The sequence below is a fragment of the Megascapheus bottae genome, chromosome 19, assembly GCF_031878675.1.
Source record: "Megascapheus bottae isolate mThoBot1 chromosome 19, mThoBot2.hap1, whole genome shotgun sequence".
NCBI lineage: Eukaryota > Metazoa > Chordata > Mammalia > Rodentia > Geomyidae > Megascapheus > Megascapheus bottae.
In genome coordinates, this window is record NC_143527.1 from 11,664,529 (window position 1) to 11,691,218 (window position 26,690).

Here is a 26,690-nt window from a genome sequence, read left to right on the forward strand (position 1 = left end):
TAGGGAAAAAACTCCAGTCCTGAAATGCACAGTACAGCCAGGGAAACCTAATAGGATCTTTTGGTGGTTAGTTGCCAGTGAGAACTGTAATGGAAAAATATCACACTTGGACCTAATATCGGCAAGTAATAATCATACTGAATTTTTCATTTATGCTGAAATATAAAAGTAATGGTGAAGACTATGTTTCTGTACTCAAAGGGAGGGACATGGACATTTTTCTAACTAGGGCGTGGGTTTACCATGGCAACCATATATAATCCTATGGATTTCCCAAGATTGTTTAAATAGTCTCAGGTCCTGAGCTATGTTATATTCCATAAAAATTGTTCCTATGTTTTCATGCATTAGTCTATAAGTAATTATCTTTTTGGGTGATCTGAGTGTAATTCTGAGTTCATCTTCAGCTACCATTTCTATTAAGACAAAAATTCAAATCAAACACCCTGATGGATTAACACACAATAAAAAAGGCATTTTGTTAGTGTACATCCACAAATATCAAGCTATTCTCACTGACCTGACTTTGATATCTTATAAACAACTGACAACCAGCATTTTGGGAAGAGATGATTACTTACGGGCTTCTTTAATTTCTTCCTAAAGTAGTCATATTTCTGCTTAAATTCTCTGGAATAAGGAACGGCCTGGAAGATAAACGTATAAACAAAGATAACGCAAACAATATTCTTGAAATTTTATATATGCTAAGCCAATATTCAGAGCATTTTACGAATCATAAACTTGAATATTTTTCCTGTTTTTCACAGAATATTTACATTATATCTACAAAGGACAAAAAGGAGTCCTAGAACTGATGAGGTTTATTTAAGGAGTACTGAATGTGATGAGGAGTGGAGGGGAGGGCTTGGGGACTAAACTCAGGTCTTCATATTTACTAGCATGTGCTCTACTACTTTAACCATGCCCCCAGCTCCCTTTTCCACTGGTTATTTTTGAGGCAGGGTCTGGCTCTATGACTTGTCTGGCCTGGGCTTTTTCTTCCTTTTTGTTTTTTGTCAGTCATGAGACTTGAATTCTGGGCCTGGACGCTCTCCCTGAGCTCTTCAGCTCAAGACTACCACCCTACCCCTTGAGTCACAGTGCCACTATTTATTTATTTTTATTAAAGAATTTATTAACATTGATTTTTATATCATATTTCAAATGATGTGTGTAACAAACAAGTATTCAAGAATACTTCTGGGTTTTTTTTGATGGTTAAGTGGAGGTAAGAGTCTCATGGACGACTTCTCCTCCTCCTCCTCCTTCTTCTTCTTATTCTACCAGTCTTGGGCCTTGAACTCAGGTCCTGGGCACTGTCCTTGGGCTTTCTCAAGGATAGAGCTCTACCACTTCAGCCACAGCACCATTTCTGGCTTTTTTCTATGTTATGTGGTACTGAGGAATCGAACCCAGGTAATCGTGCATGCTAGGCAAGCACTCTACCACTAGGCCAAACTCCCGGCCAGGTTTTGTTCTTCTGATTTGTGCTTCCTAGTGATGCTAGAGATGCCACCACACCCAGCCACTGTGTGTCCCCATAGCTGGGATAGCTGCCATCAGTTGAAATGAAATCTCTTAAACTTTTATGTCTAGGCCATCTTTGAACTGTGAGATCCCAATCTCTGCCTTCTAAATAGCTAGAATTTTAAACTAGAATTTTGTGCCTGGCTCAAAAAAAAAAAATATTTTACACTATGCCATGCATACTGAATAGGCTTCCTATATAATTTTTTACAAGATCAGAATAAAGCTATAATATATAGATTTATAGTAATAACACACACACACACACACACACACACACACACACACGCACTCTTCTCCCTTTTATTTTTCAAAAATTTTGTGTCGGTATTGGGCTTGAATTTAGGGCCTGTACACTGTCCCTCAGCTTTTTTGCTCAATGATGATACTGAGTTTTAGGCTCTACTTCCAACTTATTATTACTATTACTTTTTGGGGATGGATAATTGGAGATAAGAGTCTTACCAGGCTTTCCTGCCCAGGCTGGCTTTGGACCTTAATCCTCAGATCTCAGCCTCAAGTAGCTAGGACAAGTGTGAGACACTGGTTGCTGGTTATATATTTTCTATGTGTAATACATATGTATATTATAAATTATACATATTTATGTAGTTGATGTATTGGCTATGATACTTTAGCATACAACCCAAATGACCTAAACTAGTCATTTTGAAAAGGCTATTAATCATGCTTTTGAAATAAAGCTGAAGATGAAAGTGCATGTCTGTAGTTCAAGCACCAAAGCAAGAGGAAATTATCTAGAGTAAGAGGCATAGCTAGCTCCTCATTCTATTTAATCACCCATCCTTTTACAAAGGAGAGGTAATGCTTCATTTTATCGGACCGTTTCCTTTTTTTTATAATCTTGCCCCAGGAAAAGGCATGTGCAACTCTCCTCCGTATGGAAGCCAGTAAGGAGATGAGAGGAGGCTTAAACTCAAAACCTCACCATGGTAATCCGCAATATAGCAGACACATATGTTTCAGCGTAGCCAAACAGGCTTATAGGGACAAGTCAAAACTTGAGCATACTGACCGGACCAGTGATGGCTGGATTCTGCAGTCTTGGATCTTCCCACTGAGTAATTTTGCTATCTGAAATGTGAAAAACAAAAGGGAAGATGAAGAGAGGGAGAAAGGGAGGGAGGGAGGGAGGGAGGGAGAGGGAGAGAGAGAGAGAGAGAGAGAGAGAGAGAGAGAGAGAGAGAGAGAGAGAGAGAGAGAGAGAGAGAGAGAGAGAGAGAGAGAGAGAGAGAGAGAGAGAGAGAGAGAGAGAGAGAGAGAGAGAGAGAGAGAGAGAGAGAGAGAGAGATATCAGCTATTAGTTCCAATGCATTCTACATAAAGAGTGCTTTAGAGAGAACTATTTCTGGGTTCTCAAAAGTTCTCTACTCTTCTCCTATGTCTTTCTCCCCCAAACCACAATTTAGTATTTCATGATTAGAAGGTAATGATACGCCATGTGACAAACTTCTCTCATTCTGTTTAGTTAAAAATAGTCAATGCAATATGCACGACCTAAGCCATCTTGTGTGCTGTTTTTTGGCAAGCAATCGTTTAAATTTCAATTATAAACCCCTGTCCTTTCAAGGATTTATAAGTTGACCTTGAGTTTTAATTTAATATATAAAAGGCACAAAAAGTTTTAGTTTCTCAGAAAGTTAACACACACATGATTTCTTTCTCATTTCAAATACTATTCCCCCCATTTGCCGATGGTTAAAAAAAAAAAGCAAAAAACAAGAAAAACTGCTTTCAATTGGAAAACTTCCATTGAACAAATGATGAACCCCTCATATTTGCCATCAGTACACACACACACACACACACACATACACACACACACACACACATCAAAGTAGCTAAGATGCTTAAAAAAGAAAGAAAGAAAAAAGATATATCAGCCATAGATTAGGATAATTCTGGAGGAAAATCTTTTCTTTGTGGGCAATCTGGTAGAAATGGTTTTCTAAGAGTCAACATGGAAAAGATAGTTCACTGTGATCTATGCCACTGCCTGTCCAGTGTCAGCATGACAGCTACTCCAGTCACACTGAATCTATAACGTCATAATTTTAAAAATACTTTGGGGTTCTAGAGGGGGGGAAGTAATGGGATTTCCAAGTTGGTTAAGGAGGATCGAGGTAGGGGCAGGAAAGGGAAGAAAATTATCTGCCTGAATTTTATGTTTCTACCATGAATTGATAACAAAAGAATTCAATTTTAGCAATTATAACTAAGATTTTAAACCAAAGTCTGATGCTATTATGTTAATGAAAGCAGAGATAAAGTTTTACAAAGGCTCAAGGCACAAGATTATCCCACAATTCTTATCTTGTTTTCAGGCTGACAGAAAACGAGCATGAAAACCTTTGTATGGAGAATCTTGATGGAAGCACAGGTGCTTTTTTTCTTTCTTTCTTTCTTTTTTTTTTATCATGGAAAGGAAAGACGTGGGAAAGTAAAAACTGCTATCATGATAGAAAAGTCAACCAGGCTGGCTCCAGTGGCTCACACCTGTAACCCTAGCTACTCAGGAAGCTGAGTTCAGAGGACTGTAGTTCAAAGCCAGCCCAGGCAGGAATGTCATCAAGACTTATCCCCAAGAGGTAAGAGATGTGGCTCAAATGGTAAGAGTGAGCACGAAAGCTCTGAGTTCTAGCTCCTGAACCAGCACACACACACACACACACACACACACACACACACACACACACACACACAAGAAAACAATTAGAGAATTTAGGGTACAGCTGAGAAGAAACTAAACTTTTGTCTTGAAATACCAACTTCAATAATAACTGGGTCCACTGGCATTTTGTTATCAGAGCAGGACAGAAGTAAATAAACTACACCCAATGTAGGAGAGTTCCCCAATCCTCTGATGAGACCAGAATGTCAGGTTCCACCTGCACTGGATCCCTGGTTCCTCAGCTCAACTTCATCTAAAGGAAACAAGGTCAGCACACAATACCACAAAGCACTCACGTGACCCCATACTCGCAGCATAATCTAAACACTGTCCAACTCAACAACCTGGTTGTGTCTCAACTGATGGTTCCCATTCTCCTTTCAGACTCTTGCAGGGGAATTCAGATCTTTCTGGGACTACTCTGGTCCTAGGTCTCTCTGGCTAGTCTCACTCACTTATCTCCAAGAACTCTGCAGCTTTGTTCAAAGTTCTTTGTAAAGAATCATAGATCTCCAACAGGCCTGTAACCCAGCAGACAACTGCTTAACTGACTTAGGTGCTGGAGCAGCCACCATCCAGGTGGAAGGAGACTGCATTTCCACTAACCATGGCATATTTTGCCCATAGCCATGCACCTGCATGTCCCCCTGACAGAGAATCACTTTATGCTGCACCTGCCAGGCTCAGCTCTACTGGAAGTCTATACAGGAAGCCATTCTTTCCATGACTATGGCTCTAAGACTCTCTTCAACTGCCCAGAAACAACTGGCCACCACCTCTAACACAGCACCGGAGACAAACACTGCCTGATCTAACATTGCTGACCTAAGCCTTATGAGGATGGGTCTGTGTTACTCAGCCCTACACCCCCTATCACCTCAAAACAGAGGCTCCCCATACATTAACAGGAGTTTATGATGTTGTTTTCTAAATGAATGGCTACAATGGCCAACACAAAGTCCTTTTAAAACAGCCACATTCCTTGCTGTGTGGTTACAGAAGTCAGTTCTGCAGCACTTGGTGGTCAGTACAGAAATGGATGGTGGCCAGATAGCCATTTTTAAAAAAGAAACTTGAGGAGTCTAAATTTGCAAATTTTATGAAATTTTCAAATAAAAGGGCAAGAAAGAAAAAAAGAACTAGAAGGATAAGCAAGTCATTTTTGGTAAGACCAAAACAGGAGTCAGTGGAATTTTAAATTCGAGCTTATAAGGTACCTATAGCCAATTATTCCATATCCCTTCTATAAGAATGATGTCCTACCCATGACAGTTAGATATTCTGCTCTAAGCGCCCCCGGCCAAACCTTCTATACCAGGCCTGAAACACCTGAACTATGAACCAAGCTCAGAACACGGTGTACACCACAGAATTCAAATCCAATGGGCGGAGACGAGGTGCTGTTACGGAAAGGGGAATGGGAAATGTCTTGAGCAACTAGCAGGTGGATCAGAACCTTCAGAAGTAAGGGTTAGTCTGGTAGGGAGCAAGCAGCTGTCCCCTTCCAACTTCCGGTTACAGGTATAGGGCTAGCTGGGGCCAGAGGGCTATTGCTGCTGCCTCTCTTGGAAAATGTTCTCTTCTCTAAGCAGCAACTGTCACTTCCTGAGAACTTCGTCACTGACACTCTTGAGGAATAACTTCAAGACACTGTCTCTTCAGTATTTACTACAGATTTTATTAGGTCTGTGCATGTGCTTAGGGAAACAATGCATGACTCTTATTTCTAACACACACTATCCTGATGCTTTGCAAATAGTGTTGTTCTTCTTTTAGCTCTTAGTGAGTACATGAAGAATGAAGTTCTTTCCAGGTTTTTCTAAGTATCATGAGCCAGAACTGTGGGTATGTGGTATGTTCTCTGTGCTGTGTCACAGATAATCCTCTCCTACCACTTAAGACCTTGTTTTACTACAATGATCAGTATTATTGATCTTTGAAACTAAAATAAAGAATAAAAACTGCATTGTTGTTGCAGTGGAAAGAGAGGTATAGCCTCTGTCCAATTCTAGCTATCTCTTCAAAGAAGTATGAAAAAAATAGCAGAATGGGGATGAAAGAAGGATATGTACATAACATTTTAAAGCTCCACTGAAGCCAACTTTATGTTCATGGCAAAAGCCCAGAAAGCAGGTCTCACCATCCTTTTTTTAATCAAAGCAAAACTCTTACAATACTTCATTTAAACTCTAGGGTAGCCCATCCCTTGAATGCATTCAGAGCTTGCATATTTGGGTTAATTCTGAATAGCTGGGTCTCTTGTTTACATTCAGTGTGTGAGAACACGCAAGTCCTCATGTCTGAAAGCAAAGTCCTTTTTGTGATGTAGAAGCACATGGTAGAGCTCTCGGCCTCTGGGAGTGTGGACCCTTTCTAGATTCCCTATGGACAGAATTCTCAGCATGTGCTCTGATTTCATCACCAAAAACAGAAGAGATGGGAAATTGTGGCTCGTGCCTGTGATCCTATCTATTCAGGAGACTGAGATCTGAAGATCATGGTTGGAAGCCAGCTTGGGCAGGAAGCCAGCATGAGCTATGGCTAAAGTGGTAGAGTGCTAGCAGCAATGATCAAAAAAGCTCAGGGACAGAACCCAAGGCTTTGAGTTCAAGCCTCAGGATTGGCCAAAAACAAAACAAAACAAAACACTGACTTCCTGTTTATGAACTACATGAACCCAAGTATAAAATACTACCAAACTGTACCCTTGATTGGAATTTTATATCTATTTGAAATCTTCTTCTTAATATACATTTTTTTAAGAGCTAGATCATGGGATCGTCATGATCCCATGAAGAACAGATTGCCTTAAAAACAAACTGAAAAAACAAACTCTACTGGCTAAAAGCAAACTTTTTTTAGTTTAACTTTTAGTTGAAATGAGAAACCACACATTTATTTATAGGTGCTGGAGCCAATGTCTTCAGCAAATTTACTACCATTTCAAGAAAACAACGATATATATAAATCTATGTATATACATATATATATTTATATATTAGTTTGCTGGGTGCAAAGTAACATGCTATGAATAGAAAATAAGCTCAGAATGGGCTTTCTGGCCATAAGACCTTTTGAAGACAGCGTTCTGAAAACTTATGAGCAATGTTCACATGTATATTTAAATTTTTTAAAAAAATTATTCTTTTATGAAGTTATCACTTCTAATCTTATTTTCTATTTCCAGTGTATATATTAAAAAGCATAAATGTCAAGGGATCATCAACCAAAAATTTTTTTAATTAAAAAAAAGTTAATAAGGTCACAAGATCAAATCGGGTGAAAGCTCAATGGGCTACTTAGAAGCAAACTTGGGGCAAAGGCACAGTACCGTACGAGGGCACTGACTCCCTGGTATCATTCTCTCCACATAACACCTGGCTGCCTGGACAGAGAGTAAAACGACAAAGCTTTCACCATCATATTTGAACGACTCCCCCTCCCCCTGGCACCCGGCAGCCGTGGTGTGTGGACAGCAGGGCCTACTTACTATGATCGATGTAGAATGTCCGGCCATCCAAGTGAATTCTTTCTTCCCACCCAGGCTAGTGTCCACGGAGGAAGGGGGGAGGAAGAAGGGAGGGAGGGAAGGAAAGAGAGTATGACATCAGTTAGCAGCTCCAAAATCAAAGGCAACGTTGAACAATCCTTTGGACTCTTAGTCTTGTAGAAAACATCATTACACCGAGAACCAACTAAACAACCAATATTCAAAGGTAATAAAACCTAGAAACACAATGCAAGGAGTATTTACCACATGAAGGACAGGAAATGGGCCCCATGTAGAAACCTTACAATACCATGGAAGAGTCAAGTGTGATGAGCTCATTTAGTTAAATGCTGAAAGCTGTGGGGAGGTATGAAGCAGCTCAGCCTATGCTACTCATGGTGAATTTACTTATGGGAGGGAGTTGAAGAAGCTAGTGCTTCTGCTCTTCCTTGCAAACTGTCACAATGCAGACTCAAGACCTAAAAGACTTGGATAACTTTTAAGATACAGTAAGTATGTCCTCATTATCTGTCCTTGCCTTATTTCTTATCTGAAACTTGACAGTAAAATATATTCAGAAAAAAAAACCTTTTACTTTTCAACTTACTTCCATGTAAATCCAGAGACAAACGAATGGTGAGAGCAATTTGTGCAATCTTATGAATGATGATAGACTCCTGTTTTACAGTCTCAAATGTTGCCAAATATACCACATAGTGAGTTAAAAAAAAGGTTTTTTTGTTTTTTTGTTTTTAAATTAGGGGCTCTTGTTGGTGACACACTGCAGAGATTTCAACCTAAATTCAGTCTACATTGAAGAGCACCACCCAACCCCCTCCAAAATAAAACAAACAAAAAAACCCTGTCATGAATAAAAGAGAAAATAAACTTGAAACATGAGTTAAATGACTTAAAATAACTTCCTATGATTATTCATGCCATTTTCTCCCCCACTGTTTTTAATATCTTTTTCCCCCCAATAATATGAAGGAACTAAGGTACATAAGCGTGTACTGCTTAAGTGATCGCCTGAAGTGAGTGCCATTTTCTTGTTATTGCTCAAAGTCTACCTTCCGCTGCTGGCGACACATTCAGAAATTTCTTTGTCAAGTAAGGGCATCACATACACTGCACGGTACTAGTAAAACTCCATCAAATACTCAAGTATATTAAGAAACTCAGACAAATGGGACCCAGGAAGCCAAAAGGAGACTTACAGGATTCTCCCTTAGCAGTGGACATTTTCAGATCATTCTGCCTATGTCAGATACTCACAGGAAGTGGGCCAAGGTCATTGGGGTTTAAAGATGCTTTTGACCGCATATGTACTGGAAATTTCAGGCGTGGATCTTCCTATAAGAAAAACATAAAAAGGCAAGAGGTGTCAAGAGGGATCCTGTGTACAATTTTTGGCTCCTACTGTTTTTCAAGTTGCAAGTTCCAAAGCAACCAGGGTGCTTAGGTGTGGATCTTGGAAGGCTCCCGATACGGAGCTTCTCCATCTCTCAGGTGCTTGTGCTTGGTGTAAGAACATTTAAATGAGAGATGAATGATTTCTCCAAGAGTTACCAGTGAAATTTACTGTGGAAACAGGGATGGAAGTTGATGTGTGGGGTTCAGTGTTCATAAATGTCCCCTGGGGAATCTCAGTGTTGAGATGCTATGCAGAGATTCCTAATCTTCCTGACTGCCAAGTCACATGACTGCCCCATGGACTGCCTGCTTTGCTCTATGGAATTATGTGCCTGGTTATGAAGTTCTTAACTAAATTCTACAGAGGAGCCTCTCATGTATGTCTTAACAAAATTTACAAGATTTTTTTCTTAAGTAACTACAGGAAACGATCAAAAGGGAAATGTGGGACTCTGACATCCTGACTCATGGTATATGTCTTTGAATGAAGAAACTGCAGGTGAGAGTGAGAAGTTGACTAAATGTTATATCCCAAAGTTGCCTGCTATGCAATGTCACTTAGATCATCCATGCCTTTAAAATATGTCAGTTAGAAATTCTACAAGTGAGAAAGCTCAGAATCATACATGATCAACTGGAATAATGCATCATCAGCCCAAAATGTAAAAGAAACCCTTGAGACACGTAACTCTAGCTTCAGGCAAGTCTATTAAAGCGTTTGCTGCTGTAAAAATACTGAAAGGTTTTTTTCAATAGTTACTGAGTCAACAGGAGAAACCACAGTGTTATTTGATTGCAACAAACTATGGATTTTGAGGAACTGGCAAAAAATCAGGAAAGAGCACGAAAACCCAAATCAATCTTTGTTTTCTGTTAGCTACAACAAAATTAAAGAAAAAAAAACCATCTTAGCAGTTGGTGATAAATGCTGATGCTGAGTTGAATGTATATTTTTAAAGGATTAAAGTGATACCAATATTCTATGGTATATCATCAGAACAGATATGTTAAGCAAATATAGGATTTCTAAGGCCCCCAAACCTGATGATCTGCAAACATTTGCAAATAGCAAACTGAGAATGGGGTAGATAAAACAGTGAACTGTACAAAAGCTACACTCAGGGCTAATTCCTGGCTGACCAGGTGAAACACACCTACCAAGCCACTCAGAACTACAGCTAATGACCATGCCACTATCTACAGACTCTTACAGAAAGCCACAAAAGAGGCAAGGCCAATCTTGGAATCATACTTCATCAATAGTGCAAGACAATCAGATCCTTGGCAAAATGTTGATGAGGGAGGGCAGGGGGAAAGCTGATTAAAGGAAAGTGCTAGGTACTGGGAGAATGGAATAGAGGAAGGAGTACAGAATCAGCCAGAGGTTGGCTAAGATGGCCTTATGTGGAAACTCACTCTTCATAGGATGCAAAGGGCAGAATCAGTTCTCCAAACGATGACTTCAGCTGCCACTAGGGTGCCCAGAGGGCTGACTGGTAGGCACCACTGGGCAGTTCTCCCACTGAGTCCCTTGAACCACCTCCAGACCTGACAGGCAAGGCGACCTTGCAGCCAAGGCCTGTACTTACAACTTCAGGGATGACAGAAGCCAGAATACCAGTGAGGCTGAATGACAGGAATATAAATGAAACACTTGATTCTCTTTTTTTCTCTTAGTGTACATCAGCTATCTCATTTAAGAGAAGGGTTTCCTAATTTAAAAAGATGTAAAATATGGAGATTCCGGCTGGTTTAAAGAAACAACTGTGCTTTTGTTCCTTCCCTGTTTCCATACCAGAAGAGATGGGTAATCGCACCTAGACTATAATCAAGTTATATTAGTTTGAACTTGGGAAGCAAACACAGCTACAACTTAACTAAGGTGTAATCTTTGTTTTAACAAAAATAGACTGCTTCCTTATCTTGTGAAAAGCATAAATCCACTAGGATACCCACACTTTTGAGATGTCCCCTTAACAAGGGGGTGGTAGAGGCAAGTCCAGCTCCTTGGATTCTATCCAGGACCACATGCTAAGCAATGCATGCCATGTAGGCTGACCCAGGTGAGAATAAAGCCACCCTTTTTTTCCTTGTTTGTTTTCTTCATGTAGTCCAATTTTAATTCCAAATAGACTGTTGGCATGCTGCCTTCATTAATGCAAATATCCCCTGTAAATATGCTTCTCCAGGTGATAGTGCTTCCTACTCAGAACGCTGGGATCTAAGAACCAAGGTTCAAAGCCAATCAGGGCAGTAAAGTCCATGAGACTCTTATCTCCAATTAACCACCAAACCCAGAAAGGGAGCTGTGGTTCAAATGATAGAGTGCCAGTTTTAAGCAAAAAAAAAAGTGTCAAGAGTCCAGGCCTCTGAGCTCAATACCCAGTAACTGTACACATGTACACACAGATACACACACACACACACACACACAAATTATCTCTGCCAAGAGCCAGTGGCCCATGCCTGTAATCGTAACTACTCAGGAGGCTAAGAATCAAAAAACAAGTAAATATATTTTAAAAAAATAAAAAGGGGGATTTCCAGTTTGTTGCTTTAAGGATTTTTGACAGGGGCAGCAGCAGCAAAATAAATAAATAAGTTAGATAAATGAAAAATTTCTGAGCAAATTGGTCAACAAATAGCTGAGTAAAAAGAGACAAATAGAAGTTAAAACTGGATTTTTTTATTCAGCAAAGATGCCAGCAATAAGTAAAAGCTGGTGATATTTAAAACATAACCTGCCCAGCTGCAATTACACTGCAGTTGTGGCGTGAAAGGCCGTGAAAATGTTAGGGGATTTGATTACTAAGCTTGTTCACATTACTAAAATCATAGCTTATGTTGGCAAGCCACAGTGGCTCCATGCACTAAACCACTGACTTTTGGACTATTTACCTCCTATTTCTGGAGCTCTATCTGTTTTCTTGTCTGAGATTTTAGATCTTCAGGAGAACTACAGAACAAGGAAATAAGTTCTAAGTTAATGTTAAAAAAAATACCTAAAATCAATTTGTAATGCTCGCTTTCCTAAAGAGTTGCCTGTCTCTTTTATTCTCAGCTGGCCCACAAACCTGTAATACTATCTCCAGACTAAAAGGTGAATCAAACCAACCTCTCCATGTCATTATGTGCCTTAGAAGTAGTTATCAGTTTACCAAATGAGTGTCATCAGATCCCAATGGTAAGTGCTGCTGGCAGGTAAGTCGATCCCTTTACCACTGAACAGGGAGAACTCTGAGCAGTCTGCAGGGAGGGTGTCTGCAAATGTGCAGGGACAGTTTTGATCGTCAGTGTGTTGAGGCAGGGGCTGGCAGCTATTAGCATCCAATGGGAGGAGCCAAGGATGTTAAGTATCCCCTAGGAGAAGGTACATGGCCGCCCCAGCTGCCAAGAATGTCTGATGGAGACACACTATAAAACACGCTTGACTGGACTTGAGGGAGTGGGCTGTCCTCTAGACCCCTTTTCAAGGATTTAGAATAACATCACACCAGGGACCAAGTGTAAAGAGCAGTTTAGGTCATCCTGGTTGAGACATTTCTTTCCTTAGCTGAATACTGTGGTTTCAGCAACTGGACACACTCTCGGCCTGTCACTAGAGATAGGAATCCAAAGTACGTGTCCATTGTTTATCCAAGACCTGAGAGCCTGGGTGAGTGACAATCTCCCGAACTCAAGCAAGCTTTCATACAAACCTCAGCACTAGGCAAACAGCACAAATGACTAAAGGTCAAATTTAATCCCAGAAGTAATTCTACCCAGACAATCAGAGGAGGACACCAGGGACAGGAAACAAAACAAAGCTCTTGCAGCATCAAAATGAGCCAGGAATAAAGACAACCAACCCACTCCTGCTGAATTACAGTTCTAGAGATCACATAAAAAGGAAATACTAGCTGACTTTTAAAAGAACTATTTCACCTCAAATCATCTTATCACTGATTCGGCTAAGAAGAAAAAGAAAAAGAAGAGAAATGACAGGAACACAGAGACAGGCATTCATTGTTGTTTAGTTTCATGTTGTCCAAGTGAAAACGGCACACAGGTTTCTGACTACGTATGATTTAGGAGCTTATGAAAGAGCAGTATGACAAGAAAAATCAGTTTGGACAAAACATTGATTGCAAATAACAATCAGCAAAGTCACTTAGTATATCTAACCCACAATCACAAAGGAACAAAATGTAGACTAGAGACAAAAACACTAATCTGACATGAACACTAAATGCTAAGGTGACAAATGAAATGGGGGGACAGGGGGGAGGAGAAATGTCCATAGACATGTGAAAAGAAACCGACAGAGAAAAACACTGGATGACAACAGCTTGAGATGCAATGTCACTGCAGAATCCTGCCCCTTCCCCCAGTGATGCTGAAGTGTGAAAACAACTTCCCTGGAGTGCTGAGGAAAGGTGCACTGGCCTGGTACCTGTGATCTGGTATCCAGCACCTATGCCCACAGCCACCACACACACCAGCCTGGCTGCATGGCATGGACGCAGGAGAGGAGACACCACCTGACCAACCCCCCAACCCTCAGGGGCCATGTACTAGAGTCCTGTACAACCACAAAGTCTGAGTCAGGAAAGAAAGGGATTAACACCAGACCTCCTGGTGAAATAAAAACAGCAGCCTTACCCAGGTCGTAGTCTTTGTGTTATGGTCAATGAAGAAGGGCCGGCCATTTGGAGCTATCCTCATTTCCCAGCCGGGTGGCAGGAAGCTCTGTGTGACTTTGTGTTGTGGTTTGGGGGAGTTGTAAGGTGATGGTTGAGGGGACTGTGGATTGGAAAGGGTATCTTTCACAGCCCGACGTATGGGTGAGTCCTTGGCACCCTAAGGAATAATAATGAGCATTAGAACTCTTTACCATGTGCTATTTCCAATGTGTCAAAATGTACCTGGTACCGTAGCGTGCTCCTCCTTGGAAGCTCCTAAAAAAAACCCTGGTTGGTCATTCACTGACATTGCTATCCACCTAACTTTATATTATTTTGTTGGTTAAATACACGACAATATTATGATCATTCTTTGGTAAGCCACTTGGTATAAACCCCAAATACCATTCTATATTAGGAATTCTGTATTATGGAGATGACAACTTGCAGAGAGTGGAGAATAGTGTGCCCCTGGCTCTCAGTGAGCGCACAATCTAGTAAAGAACAGACTGGCTAGTTTCTGAGCACAAACCCTCTGTCCCCCCGCCACAGAATGATATGGTTGTTACCTAGTTACCTACTGCATTTACATGGATGTGTAGAAAATCTATCACCCAGTCCCACTGAAAAGCAGCTTGGCCCAGTGCAAGAAGAAGCCCACAGCCATTTCCCAGGCACATTCAAGTTCAGAACCTCAAACATTTACTCATTGGTTTTTCTAACTCTGACATTTGTGATGTTTATAGAGATGGCACTAAAACAACACAAACAGGAGAGAGCAGAAGTAGATGCCCAGCAATGGTTCAGAGATACAAACAGGCATCAGAAACACATATGCCCATACAATGAAGACCCTACAGTCAAAGGAAAACAAAAACAACAACAAAAGATCAAAGCAACAGCTGTGTTTTAAAAACTCAATAGAAGCATTGGTTCTTGAGTTATTGTGCAATTCTAATGAGGTAACAGGCAATAAGGAGCAGAACATAATAAGAATGGTCAAAGTTCTGAAGAGAGAGTGCCTAGAGCCAGCACAAGTCACCACGCACGGCGTCAGCCAATGAGAATGAAGAGTATGAGAGTCCAAGATGTTAACTGGGTGAGACAGGAAAGCATGAAGGAGCGCACAGAACACCCCTCACCACCAACACACGACTGATCAGAGGCAATGGCTGCCAAACTGAAGTCTGAGTTTACAGAGAAGAGAGAATGAGGAGAAGCCACAGGACAGAGGTGACCCCAGTTAGATGAGGTAGCCTTCTCACCTCCAGTGGGGCAGATAAAGTGACTGTTGGCGAACTGAGACTACGAGGCCGGCGGATCTGAGGCTCGATTAGGTGGTTGCTACTGTTTGTGGCTGATCCAGAGGCACCGTCTTCTGCAAGCTAGTTGGAGGCAAAAACAAGTTAGCTTCGCATGAGGATCTCCCTGTGTCATTAGGAAGCGCGAACCCAAACAACACACAGCAATAATAAGAGGTCTAGCCTATTTAAAGCATGGAGGAACTAATTAAATATAATAATGGGGAAAGGATAGAGAAACATGTTCAAGGGGGGGAAAATATGAATCATTGGCCTGTATAAAAACTAGCCTTGGGGGAAAAGGTGGAAAGGGAACCTGTATACTATGAGAGGCCTTTACTTGGAAGCTACTTTTCATGTGATATTAACAAATAAACACATGTAAGGACAGACCAAAGTCTTCTTTAGGCAAATACTAAAGTAAAGTATGACTTCTCAGAGATTCTCATTGTGGGCCTTGGCGCTGTCCCTGAGCTTTTTTTGTTTTTTTGATCAGGGCTAACACTCTACCACTTTGGGCCACAGCATCACTTCTGGTTTTCTGGAGGTTAACTGGAGATAAGAGTCTCATGGACTTTCCTGCCAGGGTATCAGAAGGCTGGCTCTGGTCCACAGTCCTCAGATCCTAGCCTCCTGAGAAGCTAGGATTACAGGTGTCAGCCACCAGTACCCAAGATTTTTTTTGAGGCATAGGATCCTTCGGAACAGCACATAAACACTGGGAATAGAAGGAAGGTCAAATGTATCTCAGCTGCTATGACCTGTGAATTTAGGTTGGATGGCAATCTTCATACCTGCATGATTGGTCGAGTCCAAGTTGTGGTTCGATTGTTATGATTGACATAGTATGTGCGTCCCTTAGCATCTTTTCTTTCTTCCCAGCCTGAAGGTAGGCCCGGCGTGGTATGTACATAGGCCACTGATGGCTGTTTGTGCAAGAAATCATTATTATTTAACAACTAGCATCTGTTTTTCTGATTAGTTTAATAAAGTAACACAAACCTGGATAATTAAATTTTCTGGACAAGGCAAGTTAATTCTATTTGTACAGAAAAAATAATTCTAGAAGACAAAATGAAGCTTCTAAGAGCTCCAGTTCTACTATAAGATGAACCCTGAACAGCTGGGGGGAATCCACATTTTTACAGACTCAGTTCTCAGAGCCTGAGGTCTGAGAAATCATTGCTAAGGTGACTGTAAGTAATTGATGCTAGTTAAACAATTTCACTGCCAAACTCTTGTATGGTGGATGTTCAAGCAGTTCAATGCTGCCATCCACGGAGGTGCTCGAGACACTTGTATACACCAGGACTGCTCTTTTTGTCCAGTTCTCAGCTAACCCATCAGCTGAGCCCTTAAACACAACCGCCAATAATAAAAGCCACCAAAGAGTCCCTCCTCTTAGATGTCACTCTCCTCTGGTGGCATAGGATCTCAAGGGGCACCAAACCATCTACACACTCCAGCTCAGATCTCTGGCCATGTGATGGAGAAATCCCAAGGAGCTTTATACTGGAGGGTACACCAGTCCTTTCACATGGAGCGTATCCCTTGAAGAGGGAGATCAAATGACAGGCCATGACTGGGTTTAGGGACATGTCCAGTAGAGAGTGAGTCTACTTGGGCAGGGAAGACGGGACCATAAGAGACAGTCAAGACATTTGATTGTAAGAAACAGTCTAAGAAATGCAGTGTGGATGGAGGAGTTCTGGGCAAGAGCAGATGCATTGTGACTCAACACATGACGGGGCATCAGAGGAAAGAAATGACCCAGGAAGACTGACACATACTACTGGAACCTGGGAAACGGTGGAGGCTCAACAAGAAGATACCTGCCAGGGCCTCCAAGGATCCTGCAAGGAGGTAAAAGGGAAGCTTCCAGGGAATGGCCTCTTCGTCAGAGTACAGCTGCTTTAGGGGATGCCTTCCCTACTGGGGTCTTCCTCCCACCCTCCAAGTATGGCTTCTTAGCACTAGGTACAACTCTCTTCTTAATCCAACATCTTGCTGTCCTTGTGCCATCTTTTCTGTTCACAACTGTCCATGAACCTTGCTGAGGAAGATGAAGGGCAATGTCACAGGCTCCCCTCAGGACACTCCATAGCTAAGTTTGGGAAAGCACAAACAAGCATGCTGGAGGTGTTCAGAAGTTCACCTGCAGAATCTCCACCCCTGCGCCCTAAGTGTCCCAGCACCCTCCAGAGAAAATAGGAACTTCCCAAGGAATTGGGAAGCAGTTGAGTCAATGGTTATATCTAAATTATGTTTACCAAGCCAGGCCAAGGCTAGGTGTAAGAAACGTTCTTACTAAAAATACAGCAATTACTTCTTCCACAATTTCCTAGACAGGTCTAAAGGGAACAGATGATTATTTCAAGACTGACGGGGCACACACCACCTTGCATTCAGGTATGAAGACCCAACATGAGCTGAAAAACAATCAACTCAAAGGCTCACTGTTTTCATGACCATTAACGATAGGCAGATTATGGAGATCCAAAAATGTTATTTCTTGGTTACTTTCACCTGGGTTTGCTAAGCACTGGTTCTTAAGTTAGCAATCCAAGTTATAATCTCAGTTGGTACTCAATCAGGACTTTTGGTACTGTATCTGCTACAATTTTTACAAAAATGTTACTTAAAAAATTCATTTATTTAATTTTTGCTTATGTAGTACTGAGGAATGGAACCCAGGGCCTCATACATGCTAGGCAAGTACTCTAACAATATATATATATATATATTCATATATCTTTATTACCATTTGGTTGGGTTTTTTTTGTGGGGGGGGGAGTTGGGACTGGGGTTTGAACCTAATACCCAAGGTTTGGTAGACAAGTGCTCTACTACTTGAGCTAGATCTCTAGCCCAGTTACTACATTTTGATTTATTATGCTGATATGATAGGAACAAAAATTCTTTGACCACATGGAATATTAAATGGAGCATGTTATTTTTCTCTCTTCTTCATGAGTATTTCTTTATTTCTTTCTTTGAGAGACAATTTGATTTGCTCTGAGAAAACTCAGTCCTAGTGAAAGCTCTAGTGCCCCTAGAGAGGATATTTGTTAAGCAACCAATGAACTCAAGTAACTTGGATGGGTCACGGGATCACCTCAAACTGAACTGTCAACGATATGAATTTTTACATTCACAGATCTGCAATTAACAAGACTAATCAGTTTATGGAAAATTAGGAAGGTAGCAGAGAGGATACTGAATTTAATTAAAACGTGCATTCTCTCTTCTATTGGGAATTGAACAGGCAGAGTATAATTTCGTTGCATTTATATAAGATGGTGGTATTAATATTTCTTTAGCGTATCCTCTCCAAATGAGCACAAAGAACACCTTGTGCTGAGACTCACAACACCGCTGCTCAGTGCACAGGGCTATTGAGTGTCAGAACTTTGCTTCTACAGGTGCATCTGTGGCAAACACCCAGGCTCAGGGCCAAATTAGACTTCTTTTTTTTTTTTTTTTTTTGCCAGTCCTGGGCTTGGGCTCAGGGCCTGAGCACTGTCCCTGGATTTTCTCAAGGCTAGGGCTCTACCACTTGAGTCACAGCACCACTTCTGGCTTTTTGCTACGTATGTGGTACCAAGGAATTGAACCCGGGTCTTTGTGCATGCTAGGCAAGCACTCTACCACTAGGCCAAACTCCCAGCCCCAAACTAGACTTCTAATGCTTGCCGTGTGCACAACAGGAAGCTCCAGACCACCTAGAGAAATGAATTAGCTGGGCTCTAATGGCTCACACCTATAATCCTAGGTACTCAGGGGGCTGAGAGCTGAAGATTGTGGTTTGAAGCTAGTGTAGGCAGGAAAGTCTATGAGACTCTTATCTCCACAGAAGAAGCCAGAAGTGGCTCTGTGGCTCTAGTGGTAGAATGCTAGCTCTGAGCAATAGGAGTGAAGGAACAAAGCCCAGGCCCAGAATTTCAGCCCCAGTACCAGCAAAACAAAACAAAATAGAAGTATGAATTAGGCACTCCTCAAATAAACAATATCTGTTGATTAACGTATTTTAACATTTTATCACTTTTTAATCTACAGACCAAACACATAAGTGTCTTTCATGATGCCAACCAGGTATTAACCACAATTTCACAGTGGCTCCTTTTTTAAATTAAAATGAAGAAGTCTAGTATGTGTCAACTGAGAATGTTGCAATATGCTTCTGAAAAATAATTTTTGACACTGTGCATCACAGATTCATGAAGACTTGTTTAAACTCTAACACAGGATACCTTTTATTTTTGGAATCTGTACAGGGTGGATTAAAGGACTGGGTCATGTTCTTCTTCTGTCTCAAAGGGAGAACTCTAGCTCATCCCAGCAGAAAGTGACACCAGTGTGCATTTCCTTGCAGAAATCATAGGGCTGGGGTCACACAAGTGAAAATCAGAACCTAGTTCTTATTTAAAACAACAACAACAAAAAGAACAAACCCTGGGCTGGGAGTGAGGTCTAGTGGTAGAGTGCTTTCCTAATATTCAGGAAGTCCTAGATTCAATTCCTCAGTCCCACATACACAGAAAAAAACAGAAATGGTACTGTGGCTCATATGGTAGAGTGTCAGCCTTGAGAAAGCCTAAGGACAGTGCCCAGGCCCTGAGTTCAAGTCCCAGGACCAGCAATAAAAGCCACCCTCTCCCCCCCCCAAAAAACCCCAAACATTATACAGAGTATATAGTGCCTGAATGTCCTTCAATATGGGAAAAGTATATGAACTGTTATTCATTTACATCCTTGAAAATTAACCCATTATTAAAGGCTTATGGGAAATGACCATAAACAAAATTGATGTACTCAGCTTTATGTATAAAACATGTATTTTTCCCCTAAAAGAAAACAAAACAGCATGTTTGGGAAGGCATGAGTGAAGATTATGATGATTAACCACAAGGTTAACAGTTAGGCATATGTTTGGTGCAGTGGGATGGGGAGGAGAGAAGTAGGAGATGAGGTGAGAGGGAAAAATTATGCTAACAGAATAGAAAGGAGCAGTGAGGATAGGGATGGTAAGACAGGGAAATGGAGCTCTCCAAACCTAGCTAAGTACTGGGAAAGCACAGTGTAACAGTGGGTAAAACCAAACCCACATTCGAATTCAATGATGGAGGGTAGAAAGTACAGACAAGAAGGCAAGAAAAACAGCAACCTTTGGAGCTACATGAGGTCTCATTTAGATGGGTTACTTTGTCTTGACAAGTGACTCTTACCTTGGTACTATAGCAATTGGTTAATTTGGTCATTTTCTAACATTGGTCATTATGGGACTTCAAGCATATTATAAGGTCAATTAAATGTACAAGTAGATGATACATAAAGAGATGTTCAGGAGCATACAAAAAACAAAATCATCTCATGAAACTTAGTTCTGTTACTCTCACAGCACAGCAGGAAATAAGTTGGTTCATGAGAGAATTCTTTTGAATTTTACTAGAAGCCAAGCCCTGTGTTTCTACTATATGACTCTTGCACAAACTACAGCAGCTCAGTATGATACACTGTTACTTAATTGCCAATTTGATTCTTTCTTTTATAAAGTACAGAGCATTAGATTCTAACAGTATACTTAAATCACTCCTGAAAATCAACATCCTTCAGAAAATCAGCTATTGTTTCTGTAGTCAAAAGTTATTCACAAGTAACCATTGGTTATAAGAAACATAACACAGATGACACAATAAGGAAAATTCTTTAAATAGCTTCATTAGCTCAAATATAAACTACAGGTTAGCTTGACTTTAGGGATCAAGCAGAATGAGATTAAAATATATAGCCCAGTTTAAGCTATCCATATACACAAATACTATAAATTATTCACAATAATGATAAAGAATAATAAATAATTGGCTTTAAGCAAAACAAAAATTTCTAGGCTTTTTAAATATCTTTATTATGCTTCCTTCCCTGGGAAATTATCTCAACATCTGTGCATTCCTATGGGCTGGGCACCTGTGGTTGAGAAAGGTCACAACTGTTCCATGCAAGAAACAAAGTCTGGTCCCTAGTTTAAAAAATGTGCTGCGAGGCATTGGTGATTTACCCCTGCAATCCTAGCTCCTCAGGAGGCTGAGATCCAGAGGATCTCAGCTTGGACAGAAAAGAACCAGCAAGACAACAATGACAAAAACCCAAGGCTAAAAGTGTGGCTTAACTGGTAGCGTGCCAGCTGTGGGCAAGTGAAAGCACAAGGCCATGAGTTCAAATCCCAGCACCACCAAACAAAAGAACATTATGTGGGAGGTGGCAGACGAGTGCACAGCCCAGCCTCTTACATACACCCTCAGGCAACTGCTGTGGCCTTTTGTGTCATCTTTCAAGCGAACTATCTTAGCCAAACATTTTTAACAACCACGAAAAGCTCACCAAGAGGACTGACTCTAAAAGGCAGTGCCACATTCTAAGTGTTTTAGATAAACACATTTGGCCAAAGTCTGATGATATTTCTAATACAATACAATTAAATGGGCTAAAACAAAAAAGTCATTCCATTCTTCTTAGTACCTTTCAACAACCCTCAAAATGAGAACACGAAATAAAAAACGTGCATCTCAGCAACACAAAAAAGATGAGCTTATTTTTACAAGAACATATTAACCATTAGTCAAAACATTAACCACCCCAGAGACTTTCACCACTGATGTCTGATGAAGTGGGGCATTACCGTTGATTCCTCACCACCCGTGACAGTGGATGAACGCGCTCTCCTAGTTGGGGTACTGGGCTGTTAAATGACAATTTATATCAGTGAGTGCAACTCAGGGGACCAGGGCTTAATGAATCAAGAATCAGCAGTGTGGCAGAGTCATAGGCAGGTGACATGAGATCAGATCCCCCCTCCCCCCCCCCCCCCCCCGCCAACTCCCGATCCATCTCATCTAATTGAAGCCAAGCAGTCCCTGATGACTGGCAGACAAGGAGAAGTATGGTCCCCCACTGTGTCCCTATGCCACCCATGGTGGCTCAAGCAGCACCCTTGATCTGAGTGGATAACGGCCACCTCAAGACAGTGAGACAACTCTTAAAGAGAAAAATGGTAAAGCAATTAGCTGTGTCCTACTGTCAGAAAATGAACAGATTCTAAAAGTCTGCCAGACTCAGAATTCAGGTGAGAGGCCACACCGGCCATCAGAGAGGACCCCGCATCACACAGAACAAGGGAAAGAAAGAAATCAATTTCTAGGCCAGTGAGTTCTTTGCAGAACCAAATGATACTGATTTTGAAGTGAAGAGCAAAGTGCTATTAACTCATCAAGGAAAATCACAGAATCATTAGGTTGAGGAGCCCACCAATTTCATCACAGCTGATTATTTTGGGGGGTAAGTATATCATAACCCATCCCAGGAAAGATGCTCTCGAATTTACTCTTACTCAATCTACTCAAGGCAGAATCTACTGCCTTGAGACTAGTACATTCATTCATTGATTCAACTCTTAAACATAAAATACTGAGATCTATATATCTTCTGAGGACAAGTAAAAATGTACACGATCAGGAAGATATGGATTGCAAAGCTTTAAATGTGTGAGTGTGTGTGTGTGTGTTGTGTGTATGTTGTGCTGGTAACGGAGTTTGAACTCAAGTCCCTGCACTGTTGCTTGGCTTTTTCATTCAAGTCTGGTGCTCTATCACTTGAGCCAATCATTTCTAGCGTTTTGTCTTGATTAATTGGAGGTAAGTCTCACAGACTTTTTAGCCTGATCTGGCTTCAAACTGTGAGCCTCAGATCACAGCCTCCACAATAGCTAGGATTACAAGTGCAAGCTGCCACCAACACCTGGTTAAATATGCCCACTTCAAAAAACCATGGGGCTGGGAATGTGGCTTATGGTAGAGTATGTGGCAAGCATGCATGAAGTCCTGAGTTCAAATTCCTCAGTACCACATAAACAGAAAAAGCTAGAAGTGGAGCTATGATTCAAGTGGTAGAGTACTAGCCTTGAGTGAAAGAAGCTCAGGGACAGGGCTCAGGCCTTGAGTTCAAAGCCTCAGGACTGATAAAAAAAATTATATGTATTAAAGTATGCCAAAAAATAACCAAGGATTCACAGCAATTAAATGAAAAAGCTACAATATTTACTTCCCAAAGAATAAAGAAATTTATGTAAAGTATCTTTGCAATATGGACACAAAACACCTTCAAGGCAATCAATATCATTCTGCCCTTCAATGGGAACATATGTTGCAAAACGTATTAGCTATTCTTGAACTCTATTTGTATTTGCTGATAGAAACACTGTGGGGAGGGGAGAATAAGCAGGAGCCAATTCTCCCGACAGAGAGCTAAATGTCTTTAAAGAGAGCACAAGGGCTTTGTGGAATTAGAAGTGTAGGCAAAGAACGTTGGGCTGCCTTTCTGGAAGAGTTCTTCCTGTTTAAAGGGATCAAGAGACAAATGAGTTTCAGAGTCCAGCTCATGGGGCCACAGCGGCAAGGGCCAAATCAAGTAACATTCTAGGCAATTTCAGTCAAGTAATGACATCAGTATTGGTGAAAACTAAAACCATGAAGCGTCTTAGCATTTTAGAGACTCAGGTGGCAATTTGTTAGAAACCTTTCAGCTTTACATGGTGATGCACAGGAAAAACTCTTTCTCAGAAGCCTAGATCTTAGAGCAAAGCTGAAGAGCCCGCTGCTGATTGGAAATGAGCATGGGTTACCGGTGGTAGGTGGGCCTGCTCTGCAACTGCATCCGTGACACTGCAGGACCGCAGCCTCGAGGAAGGTTCTCTCTGCTGCAGGGAGGGAAAGACAGCAAGTGTCAGCAGGCATATTCCAAGACACGGCTTGCACTGATATCACAGCATCTCTCAAATCAATCCTAGGAATCCCTCTTGGATAGTCTGAGGTGATTACATGAAATATCTTTTCAGAGCCAGGAGAATATTCCTGTAGGGAAATCAATCATCTTGTTTTAAGTGCCAATGTTTTCAGCAGACTGGGATTTTTGTTGTTGTTGGTGGTGGTGGTGGTGGTGGTGCTGGTGGTTTTGGGGCTTGAACTCAGGTCCTGGTCATTGTCCCTGACCTATTTGCTTAAGGCTAACTATCTTAAGAGTCTTAGAGTCACTTCTGGTTTTCTTGTAGTTAACTGGAGATAAGAGTCTCTTGGACTTTCTTGCCTGGGATGGCTTTGAACTATGATCTTCAGATCTCAACCTCTTGAGTAGCTAGGATTACAGGTGTGAGCCAGATATCAGTCCTTAGCTCAGACCAGGATTTTGAATGGCCTTTTGAATCAATAGCAAAACTAAGACAGGGAGATCAAAACTACTGGGAAGGTGATACAACAGGTCCCTGCAGCACCCACAAGCCACTTTGCTACCAGCTTTAAGAAGTATGTCAGGTGTCAGTGGCTCATGCTCGTAATCCTAGCCACTCAGGAGACTGAGACCCAAGGATCTTGATTTGAAGCCAGCTCAGTCAGGAAAGTCTGTGAGACTCTTCTCTCCAATTAGACACCAAAAAGCTAGACAGAAATTGTGGTTCAAGTAGTAGAGCCTTGAGAGAAAAAGCCAAGGGACACTGGCCCAGATCCTGAGTTCAAGCCCCACCCAGCAGTGGGGAGGGGCAGGGAAGCTAGCAGTCATGTATCCTCTGCCTGGGGTGCCAGTTCTGCATAAATTCTAAACTCTAATACTACTGGAATGAAAGAAAAAGGAGCAAGCAATAGTAAGAGATGGCTATTCAACTTTATTATTATTATTAAGGACTTACGTTTTTTATAAATTTTAATTTTAATTAAATTATTTATTTGCACAAGGATGACACGCTAACACTTTTTGACCTATAATGATTTTTTGGGCTGGGCTGGCTTGAAACTGCAATCCTCACATCTCAGCCACCTGGGCATCTAGGATCGCTGGCATGAGCCACCTGTTTCCAGCACATTTACTGTATAACTAGAGGAAGTCGTTCTACTTCTGACATTGAGATTCTATACTTTTAGCTTCCAGGTAGATAAAGAAACAGAAAAGAAACAGTGCTGTGTGATGTATATTGTTTCTCTCACTTGTTCATATCCTATGGGATTCCACACAGCATAATAGATCTGAACAGGGATTACAGCCAAGGATCTCATCACCAGAATTATTCATGGCCTAAGATGGTAGCATGTATTCTTTTAAAACATTTTATTTATTTATTTGAACATTTTTGCCATGACAAGAGAGCATATGTAAAAATAACTTTGAGATGGGAATCAAGCACAGTGAGAGATGTGGAGTTATTCTTTAGCAAAAAGTTCAAAATACTGTCATTGGCATCAGAATGACCCTGAAAAGCAAAACCAGAGAAGGGCTTCTTTAGATATATTAGGTGAATCAACAACATATGTAATGTAATGTGACCCATGAATCTTAAAGAGGTTTTATGTTTCTAAAATGATTACCATTCCAAAGCTCCCTATACAAACAACTAGAAATGCTGACTCTGGAGAAAACTACCATTATATTTGCTTGGTTGACTAAAGGTATGTAGCTGTTACAATTTATGTAATTCTTTCCTTGATATGTTTGAAACATAAAGCTTCATGGCCTATGCGGTTGCTATAGCAATAGTGGTACCAACTCAAATATTCCATACATGGTACTTTCTTTCCTGTCCACTTAGTCCAACTCTCTTTTTGAAAAACATTCCTAGGCTCTTAATTTGAAACAATCAATTGTTGCAAATTATAACTACCTCTAGTATTTTGTTTGTTTGTTTTGCCAGTCCTGGGGCTTGAACTCAGGGCCTGGCACTGTTCTTGGACACTTTGTGCTCAAGGCCAGCATTGTACCACTTGAGCCACAGCACTACTTCTGGCTTTTTCTGTGTATGTGGTACCAAGAAATCGAACTTAGGGCCTCATGCATGCTAGGCAAGCACTCTACCACTAGGCCACACTCCTGGCCCCCAAGCTAGTGTTTTAAAAATGAAACACCCCGACTAAAGAACCTGAAATAGTTTTATGAGCTTGCACTTTGCTTTGACAATTTTGGTTCCAGGTTTCCTTTTTTTTTGGCCAGTCCTGGGCTTGAGCTCAGGGCCTGAGCACTGTCCTTGGACTTTCTCAAGGCTAGAGCTCTACCACTTGAGCCTCAGCACCACTTCCAGCTTTTTTTTTCTATGTATGTGGTACCAAGGAATTGAACCCAGGCCTTCGTGCATGCTAGGCAAGCACTCTACCACTAGGCCAAACTCCCAGCCCCCAGGTTGTCATTTTTAATGGAAGGACTGCTATCCTTAAAAACTAGTCTGCATTTGCCATTTGTTGTGCATACACACATACAGGAAATCTATATGGTTTGCTCCATAGCTTGATATTGTCAAATGCAACGCTATTCATGACTGATCCATTCCTTCTCAATGGGATTTAGCTTTATCTGAAGCTTCTAAAAAAGAACTTCTTCAAGGGTCAAATGATGTCAGTGTCCCCTTTTCACAAGGACTCGTATAGTCTAGGACTTAAGGATATCTTGCACTTCCTACCTCACCCTTGTCCTGAGCAGGCGCTCCCCCTACGAAACAGGGATGAGAAAGCATGTGAACTATGACCTGGCTTTGGATTCTCATGAAAGGCCACCTTCATGATGAAGTTGCTAGCTTT

The 26,690-nt window shown here is 41.2% G+C and overlaps 1 protein-coding gene across 6 annotated transcripts in view; it reads right to left on the bottom strand.

Annotated features, from left to right (window-relative positions):
• Nedd4l (NEDD4 like E3 ubiquitin protein ligase) overlaps nt 1-26,690 on the bottom strand; it is a 187,707-nt gene that overhangs the window by 22,964 nt on the left and 138,053 nt on the right. For 3 of the 6 annotated variants that reach the window (XM_090353030.1, XM_090353031.1, XM_090353027.1), the window contains 9 exons: nt 23,762-23,836; nt 21,764-21,823; nt 15,882-16,013; nt 15,052-15,171; nt 13,767-13,964; nt 8,988-9,065; nt 7,713-7,767; nt 2,567-2,625; nt 582-647 (listed from right to left, as the gene is read on the bottom strand). In XM_090353030.1, the coding sequence (XP_090209156.1) occupies nt 582-647; nt 2,567-2,625; nt 7,713-7,767; nt 8,988-9,065; nt 13,767-13,964; nt 15,052-15,171; nt 15,882-16,013; nt 21,764-21,823; nt 23,762-23,836 (843 nt within the window). The remainder of the gene's footprint in view (nt 1-581; nt 648-2,566; nt 2,626-7,712; nt 7,768-8,987; nt 9,066-13,766; nt 13,965-15,051; nt 15,172-15,881; nt 16,014-21,763; nt 21,824-23,761; nt 23,837-26,690) is intronic. The other 3 variants (XM_090353032.1, XM_090353028.1, XM_090353029.1) reach the window with 2 other exon arrangements.